We start from the raw sequence: 9,221 nt of genomic DNA, 5'->3' as shown, positions 1-9,221 counted from the left end.
GGAAACTCTCTCCACCTATCTTCTTTACTCTCCATCTTCGGTCCGCCTCCCCCTCTCTCCCTATTTATTCCAGTTCCCTCACCCCATCCCCCTCTCTGATGAAGGGTCTAGGGCCGAAACGTCAGCTTTTGTGCTCCTGAGATGCTGCTTGGCCTGCTGTGTTCATTCAGCCTCACATTTTATTATCTTCTCATTGGAAACTCGGTCACCCTAACTAGCACCAGGCCCTGCCTCCCTAACACCCAGAGACTGCCAAACGACATCAGCTCCTTGGCAAAAACATCGACTGGACGCACAACTGTCCGCAAAGGCACAGGTGCATCCGGGGCCGAGGCGGCAGGGGCGGGGCTGGGCCGTGGAGGAGGGGGCGCATCGAGGTGGTGGAGGCGGAGCCGTGGTGGAAGGGGCGGGGCCGGTCAGGGGAGGCGGGGCCTGATCGAGGCTGGGGTACGGGACAAGACAAGGTGGCGGGAGCGAGCAAGGCGAAGGGCCCCGAGGAAAATGGAGACGGGACATTAGTTCGGGGGGGGGCACATGGACGGGGTGTGGTGTAGAATGAAGGGTCCGGGATTGAAATAAGGAAGCGGAGCAAAGGTGGTGAGGATTCGACGGGGCGAACGCCTGAGAGGTGGGCGTGGTGGCATGCAGAAGTGGGCGGGGTGGAGTTGTGCGAGGGACGTAGTAGAGAGTGGGCCGCTGTGGGGAGTGGGGCGGGGTCATTTGGGGTTATGGGCGTGGCCATAGTGAGGGCGGGGCAGCGGTGGTGGCGGGAGGTCCCAACCGCCGTTTGCCGGCCTGGCCGCCGCCGCCACGTTGTTACTTGGTGTTCGTGATGAAGGTAAAGGTGGGATTCTAGAATTGTCTTTTTCCCTTAATAACTTTCACTTTCTACCTCTTTATTTTCCGTATGCTTTGCTTGCCGTCTCCTTCTCCTCGTCAACTGTCACTTCCGCTTTTCATTAAGCTGAAATAACTCCACAGAGGCCAGTACTCCATCGCCAAGTCACCCGTTACACTTACACGTGGACATTTCTTGGCACTGATCCAGTACCTGCAAAGAGAGTAGAAAGTCTCACATTTCTGTTTAGCCAAGGCTCCCTGATCGGACTAGGTTAACACCCCAACCAGGAAACTCATATTTTCTGAGGTGCTAAAGCAGAAGTTGTTGGTAAAGCTCAGCAGCAACTGTGACGACAAAAACAGAGTTAATGTTTTGGGTCTCGTGACCCTTCCTCAGAACTTCAGATTTTGCCTTCGCCTTCACAGATGTTGCCATGCTTGTTGAGCTTTTCCAGCAACTTCTGTTTTTATTCCTGATTTGCAGCATCCACAGTTAATTTGATTTTTCTCTGAGGTTCTGTTGGTTGTCAGTTTGGTAATCATCACATTCCTCCCCCTCTGAATCTGAAGACAACAGTTAGCTGAATTCCATCAGGGTCATCCAGAAGTTTCCAAAATAAAGACGTTGGCAAGAACTCTAGTGGCCAGGATTAGATGCAGACGTACATGCGTTTGCGGTGCCAGGAGTGGTTAGGACAAAAATTACCAACAGATGGCCAGGTAAAGCCTCGACTTTGTAATATGTCAACTATGCAGGTTCTTCCATGGGCTCAATGTTCATAGCCATTGTGGATGCCCACACAAAGCCACTGGAGACACACAGGAGTTAATTTGTCAAACCTGATGATGATTGAAAAACTGTGCACATTGTTTGCAATACATGGACTCCCAGAAGTATTGATCACGGATACCGGGCCATCGTTTACCAGCAGGAAATTTGTGTATTTCCTCAAGTCGAATAGCATTTTACAGCTCCATATCATCCATCATCCAATGGTCTGGCAGAAACAGCAGTCCAAATTGTGAAGACAGACTTAAAGCACAGCCTACAGCTTCACTAGATGCCACACTGACCTGGTTCTTATTTGATTATAGGATCACACCTCATGCAACTACAGGGAAAGTTCCGGCAAAGTTTCTAATAGGGAGAAGACTCCACACTAGGTTAAATCCGATCTTCCCAGACCTGGGGGGACGGTGAGAGTGAAACAGCAACAGGAACATAGGTCATAAGACACAGCTACAGGAGTAAGTCATTCAACCCTTGAGATTGAATTGAATTTGCTTTGCCATTCAGTAATATCTTGCTTGCTGTGTAATCCCTGTAATCCTTCACTCTCTTCTATATAATAAATTCAAAAAGATTCAAAGACTAGCTTTGCTGGGGAAGAAAATTCCAGTGAATAAATTCCTTCTCATCTCTGTTTTAAATGGGAAGCCCTTATTTTTAAACTATGCCCTGCAGTTCTGATCACAAGGCTCTGCTAAGCCAGTGAGACAGTTTACTTCAGGAGTCAAATTTTGGTTAGGAATCACAGGAACAGCCATGCATGGGTAAGAGGCATTGTCAGTGTGAGGTCAGAACCAGTGGCATGTAAAGATCAGGTAGGTGCAACAGCCCTGATCAGGCAAGTAAAACATAGGAATGTTGCAAACTCAGTGCAGGAGCAAAATGTGCCAGGCTCCTTGATTGCCTTTCCATGGGATCTCTAGCTTTATGGAGATTTGAAGATATCTTGGAATCTGAGATGGATATGGTGGATGCCCCTGCCTTGAAGACTTGATGCCTGAAGAAGAGAATGAATTTCTTTTGAGATGCTCTGGGTGCAAGAGGTGAGCTACTGTGCCTTATGTGCTGCTCATATCAAAGGAAGAATTAGCGGAGTCGTACCTGGTGCTAAAATGTGCCAGGAGGAACTACAAAAAGAAGAACTGATAAAGTCCTTGGATTCAGAAGGGGAAAGGTGTAGTGATTGTAAGAAGGTGAGCCAGTTAGACCTCATAGAATATAAGTTCCCTGATTGGGGCTGTTAAATCTGGCCCAATCAGATGGCCAGCTGACAGATATAAATAGGAAAATCAAAGGTTCTGTTCACTCTGAGAGCTGGCTCCAAGATGGTGTCAAGGCCTCTCTACATGCAAATTAAAGGATGACGTAGTGACAGGATACTGGCCTCCATGGTGTTATTTCAATCAGAACGTTCACAAATTAGATTGGATCCAATTGCCCCTCTACATCTAACTTGTTAGGTGTTAATTTTCCATAGCAGCAAGCAAGTACAAAATGAACTGATATTTTTTGGAGTCTCGGATATATTTGAGTTTAGCCTGATATAGGATTCAGAAATCTTTTGATTTTTTTTGTCACAAGAGAACATTCTGCAGCATGCTTGACTCCATTCTCAACGGAGGTGATATTTCAACCCTGTCTCTTGGTCTATTTGCCTATTAAAAAAAAAATCAGTGCAGGGAGAATTGATTTTAATTTGAAGAATACTGTAAGTTGTCTTATTTGGAAAGTTGTGGATTGTCTCAGCTGCTGTAGTAAATATTGTATCAAGTGTCAAAACGTGAGCAGAGCCTTTAGAGCAGGTTTTCATATAACTCCAATTTACCAATCACAAAGTGGCACTCGCCGAGGCCAGGAGTAGTCACTGTCAAAGTGAGATATTGTGTGGAATTAGGAGTCTTTGAGAGAAGAATGGTGGTGTTAATTTAACAAAAAAAAAGTTGGATATGTTGAGTTATGGTAAAGCAAGAAATATCGTAATTTGAAGTACCTTAAAATCACTATGACAAGTGCTAAATTATATAAGTGGCTGTCTCACTTTTTTAACATGCATTAGTTACATCAATTAACTTCTAGTGTACTGCACAGAACAGGGAAGCAGCTGCTTTTTAAGACCATATTGTTTTAGATGCAAAAATAGAAATTACTAGGAAAATCAGCAGGCCTGGCAATATTTGTGGAGAGAAAGCTGAGTTAACGAATTGGGTCCAGTGACCTTTTCTTCAAAACTGATGCATTTTAGATACTTGCAGTATATCATAAATTTGAATAAATATATCTTTTAAAGTAAAATGTGAAATGTGTTAAACCTGGCTAACTCTAAATCTTTTTCACAGATTTTCCATACTTGAATTGTTCTGGTTGAAACATTGTAGTCAATGAGATGTAATTCAAGCTCCATCCACTGACTATGGACTGACATGAAGGACAATAAGAACAGTGCAGATCAAAACTCAGTCCATGTATGAGCTCCTCATGCAAGCCAAGGTTCTCCCAACTAACGATTCAAGAAAACTAGTGCTAAAAAGACTTTTCTTAGATCAAACCAGGACAGTGGGGAGCAATAAGAAGGACGTCGGGCAGACGTGATGTGGTGGAAAGTGTTCTCAGCTTGCTGTGTGTACTTGGCACCACGTTTCAGAGTAAACTCACATTATCATTATCGAAGCGAAGACGCAGGATTTCTTGGGGCTGTAACTTTTCTAAATGCTCTGTCCAGAAATCCTTGTCGACTTATACATGACAAAATGACAGGAATAAATTGTGTGACCCATTGGAAAAAGATATTTGAAGAGAAAGGAATATCAGAGCCACAGCAATCAAGTGAATACATAATATCTCACGTACTTGGAGCAAAAACAGTTAAGTATCAATCAATTAAGTTCTAGGTTAGGTAACTTGCAGAGATTTATGTCTGTTAAAATGCTTTTTGATATGACCATACAAGCCTTCTGTATAAGATGCATGATGAGGGGTTGAAGCACATGAAAAGAACATGAAGGTGCTGTATATTGTGAGGGAGTGTTAGAACATGTAAGCAATGCGGGCCCCTGAGTCTGTTCCACCATCCTTAGCTATTAGATCATAAGATACAACAGCAGGAGTAAGAGATTTAGCCCTTGAGATTGAGTTTAAATTTGCTCTGCCGTTCAATAATATCTTGCTTGCTCTGATTATGGTGTTAATGCTACATCCGTGCCTCCTCCCTGTAATCCTTGACTCCCTTCTAGATCAAAAAATTCAAAAAGGTTCAATGACTAGCCTCTGTTGCTTGCTGGGGAAGAAAATTCCAGAGAATAAATCCCCTTTCATCTCTGTTTTAAATGGGAAGATCCTTATTTTTATGCTATGTCCCACAGTTCTAAAATTCCTTCATGGATGAAACGTCCTCTCAGCATTTCCTTGTCATGCCCCCTCAAAATCTTTTATGTTTTAATAAAATCACACTAATTCTCCTAAACTGAAATGAGTATCATGCCAATACGTTTAACCTTCATAATGCAGTTTTCTCATCCTAGGAGTCTGTTGAGTGAGACATTTCTGAATTGTTTCTAATGCAAGTGTGTACCTTAAGATTAAGGAGACCAAAATTGTACAGAACTCCAGGTGCAGTCTCACCAACATCCTTGCACTATAACAGTAGGACTTCCCTGGATTTATCCTCCATCGCCTTTGCAACAAAGGCTGACATTCTATTTGCCTTCCTATTACTTGTTGTACATACATGCTAACTTCTGTGGCGGTGGTCACAGAACATGAGGCTATCAACAAGGTCCAGCATCATAGTGCCAGTGCCAATAGATGGTGATGTGACCGCATCTTGGGTTGTGACACTTGTATTCCTGCTGCTGATAGTCAAACCAAATACTTTACAGACATGAGATATTCTGTCAGTTTGCTGATGTAGCTGTTCCTCAGTAAGAAATCTTAGTGCAGCATTGTCAACATAGAACAGCTCTGTGGTGAGAACTTGATGAACTTTTGCCTTGGATCTAGGACCACAAGGCTGAATAGGTTTCCGTCAGTTCTAGTTTGTATCTCGCCCTGTGTAGGTTAGCTGAAAGCAATTGGCAGCAGCTGACAAAAATATGCCAAAGCTTCTTAGTGTCAGAATAAAGCATTGCTTGACCCCAATATGGATTTCATTGTACTGTGTCTTAGCTGACCTCACCCATCATGCCGTCACGGTAAAAAAAATCACATTGAGCTGTTTCAGCAGGTATCCAGTTTTCTACGTGTACTGAAATAGACTACAGGTATTTCTCTTATAACATGATAGTTGTGTTCTCATGTGACTTCATGCAATAGAAAGTCATGCTACAAAAAATCGCATTATACGGAAAGAAAGTTTGCATTATCCAAACAGTGTCTACTATTCATCAATCACATTGCAACCAATTTAAGTTAATGAAGCAAGCGTTATAGCAGAAATTCCTGTGCTTCTGCTTATGCACTTGACTGTTGCATTCTCTCCAATATTGTTTTCTTCTGCGTGATCCTTCAAAGTTCATGCATGGCAACAACTTCTGAAAACCATGCGCTGGTTAAATTCCTGGGTCAAATGGACAGAAGCCCTACTTTGTGGTCTCCATTTGTTCATAGTATTTCTCTTGCAGCCAATAGTCTGAGAAGATCACAACATTTGTAGATCTTCCATTTCTGAAACTACACCAGGATTCAGGATAGACATTTACAATCAGAATTTGCAATCCAACAAGAGCAGTTCAATAAATATTTTGCCTGTGATACTCAACAGGGAGGTGCCTTGAGAGTTGTTGCAATAACAGCGATTGTCATTTTTTGTACATGATCATGTCTTTCCATTACACAAGTGGCGTTCATGCAACACAACTGTCAGACAATTTCCATCTGAAACAAGAGAATTTAACCTACACCCATTGACATTCAGTAGTATTACAAGTGGTGAGGCCCCCACTGTCAACATCCTTGAGATACAATTGACCAGAAACAACTTCTTTTAATTCATTCATAGCATGTGGTCTGCACTAAGTAGACCAGCATTCATTGCCCATTCTAACTGGGCCAGCCATCTAAATACCGTGGCCGCAAATGTAGTTCAAGAAAGAAACTCAATACCAGCTCCTTCAGGGCAGTAAGGAATGAGGCAATGAAAGCAATGCCCATAAGTCTCGTCAACACCTTTGCACAAGCTGAATCTGAAAATGTGGCAACTGAAGTTGTAGTATACGTGTTGAAAGGGCTGGGAATTCACAGTGGAGTAGATGTACAGAAGTTATCGGATTCAGTTGGATATAAGATGTGAAGGCTTTGGAGAGGGTGCAAAGGAGGTTTATCAGGATGCTGCCTGGACTGGAGGGCTTGTCATACGAGGAGAGGTTGACTGAGCTCGGACTTTTCTCTCTGGAGAGAAGGAGGAAGAGAGGTGACCTGATCGAGGTGTACAAGGTAATGAGAGGCATGGATAGAGTCGATAGCCAGAGACTTTTCCCCAGGGAAGGATTGACTGCCACGAGAAGTCATAGTTTTAAGGTGTTAGGAGGAAGGTATAGCGGAGACGTCAGAGGGAGGTTCTTCACCCAGAGAGTTATGAGTGCATGGAATAGTTTACCAGTGGTAGTCATGGAAGCGGAGTCATTAGTGACATTTAAGTGACTGCTGGACATGCACAAGGACAGCAGTGAATTGAGGGGAATGTAGGTTAGGTTATTTTAGTTTTGGATTAGGATTATTCCATGGCACCACATCGTGGGCCGAAGGGCCTGTACTGTGCTGTACTTTTCTATGTTCTATGTTCTTTGTTCTATACCTGCAGAGCTCTAAACAGCAAAACCAGCTCTCTCAGGCGTCTTGCAAATGTAGTAATTAGTACACTATTATATATTAGCCGAATTAATGGAAGAATAGACAAATACTGCAAATGTTTTTCACCCAACAACTCCCTTTTTGTACTTCCTGGGTATAATATTGGGCTACATTCTGAAACATATTTGTTTAATAACTTGTAGCTTATAGAGACTATTTCCCAGGGCAGAAATGGCTAACACGAGGGGTCATAGTTTTAAGCTGGTTGGAGGAAAGTATAGAGGGGATGTCAGAGGCGGGTTCTTTACACAGAGAGTTGTGAGAGCATGGAATGCGTTGCCAGCAGCAGTTGTGGAAGCAAGGCCATTGGGGTTATTTAAGAGACTGCTGGACATGCATATGGTCACAGAAATTTGAGGGTGCGTACATGAGGATCAATGGTCGGCACAACATCGTGGGCTGAAGGGCCTGTTCTGTGCTGTGCTGTTCTATGTTCTATGTTCTATAAGCACAGGCATCATCTATTTACTTTCTGTGCTTCTTCCCAAAAATGTCCCTTATATTTACCTAACGATTTTTCTTCCATTTTCCAAATTGTTTCATTCCTCGCAGTTCGGCTCAACAACCGAGTGCTTTTGCAAAGACTATATTGAACTATCTTCTTTCTGATTGGCACGGTAGCTCAGTGGTTAGCGCTGCCGCCCCACAGCACCAGGGACCCAGTTTTGATTCCAACCTTGGGTGGCTGCCTGTCTAGAGTTAGCACGTCCTCCCTCCGTCTGTGTGGGTATCCACCGGCCACTGTAGTTTCCTCCCACAGTCGAAAGATGGTGCAGGTTAGATGGATTGCTGTGTGCTGTCCAGGTATATGCAAGCTAGGTGAATTAACCATGATAAAAGCAAGATTAGTGGGATAGGTTCTTCTGGACTGGGTGTTCTTTGGAGGGTCATTGCAGACTTGATGTGTCAAATGGCCCCTTACCTCACTGTAGAGATTCTATTCTATACCACATCCTAAGCATAAGTAAAAATAAAAGAATTCTTGGGACACTGCCCCCCCCCTCAGCCGAGCCTTAGATACCTATGCAGATGTTACTGTTTCCCATGGTCAATGAATTATAGCGGTGCTTTGCCCATGGCAAATGAGTCAGTAGCTTCGCTAAAGTCCTTCCCTGTAGATTCTTCTTCCAGCTTTGCTGTGAGAGATGGGTTTTCTGTGGTGTCTGGAACTTCCTCAATGACTGCATTCTCCTTGCCTTACAGCTCAAGGTAGTGTTTCACTCACCTTTTAACTGTTTTTGTAGTTATTATGACCTTGACCATGTTTTTCATTCGACCTGTTTTCTTTGATAATCGTCCATGTGTCTTTTTGATATTGCGCACCTCTAGAATCCCTTGTGTTGAATTACTTTTGAATATTCTGGCAAAGTTGTAACCAGTGGTCGTCAACATGCCGACTGGCAGCCCAATGACCGTAAATCCATTCAGAGTCTTCTTGCTCAGGCAACTCATATAATTAAGGTGAACAGACAAATTGGTTTCAATGACAAGTTCCATCAGAGTGACTTTAGCCTCATAAGAGTCAGCATCTTCTGCTCCTACCTCCCATACGTTGACAATGTGGTATTGTGAATGGTATCTTGGACCATATTAAATTCAGATATCGTACTCCGTGTGGAATGCTGAAGGGTACCGACTCCAGTTGTTGAAAATGATTAGCTTTATATAGGTAGGCAGTATGATTGATGATGATGTGAGATTCTTTGAGTAACAGACTTCCAAGGATTGCATGATAACCTTGGTGCAC

General features: G+C 43.3%; 1 protein-coding gene across 3 annotated transcripts in view; it reads left to right on the top strand.

Annotated features, from left to right (window-relative positions):
- Positions 1 to 737: 737 nt before the first annotated feature.
- Positions 738 to 9,221, top strand: part of hemk1 (HemK methyltransferase family member 1) — a 149,723-nt gene continuing 141,239 nt past the window's right edge. For all 3 annotated transcript variants that reach the window (XR_007249229.2, XM_048547490.2, XM_048547489.2), the window contains exons 1-2: positions 738 to 838; positions 3,967 to 4,491. Coding sequence is in view for 2 of the 3 variants with exons in the window: in XM_048547490.2 (XP_048403447.2) it covers positions 4,219 to 4,491 (273 nt within the window). In the remaining variant the exon portion in view is untranslated. The remainder of the gene's footprint in view (positions 839 to 3,966; positions 4,492 to 9,221) is intronic.

This window comes from Stegostoma tigrinum, chromosome 11, assembly GCF_030684315.1.
Source record: "Stegostoma tigrinum isolate sSteTig4 chromosome 11, sSteTig4.hap1, whole genome shotgun sequence".
Classification (NCBI taxonomy): domain Eukaryota; kingdom Metazoa; phylum Chordata; class Chondrichthyes; order Orectolobiformes; family Stegostomatidae; genus Stegostoma; species Stegostoma tigrinum.
This window is presented reverse-complemented; position numbering and strand designations above follow the sequence as displayed.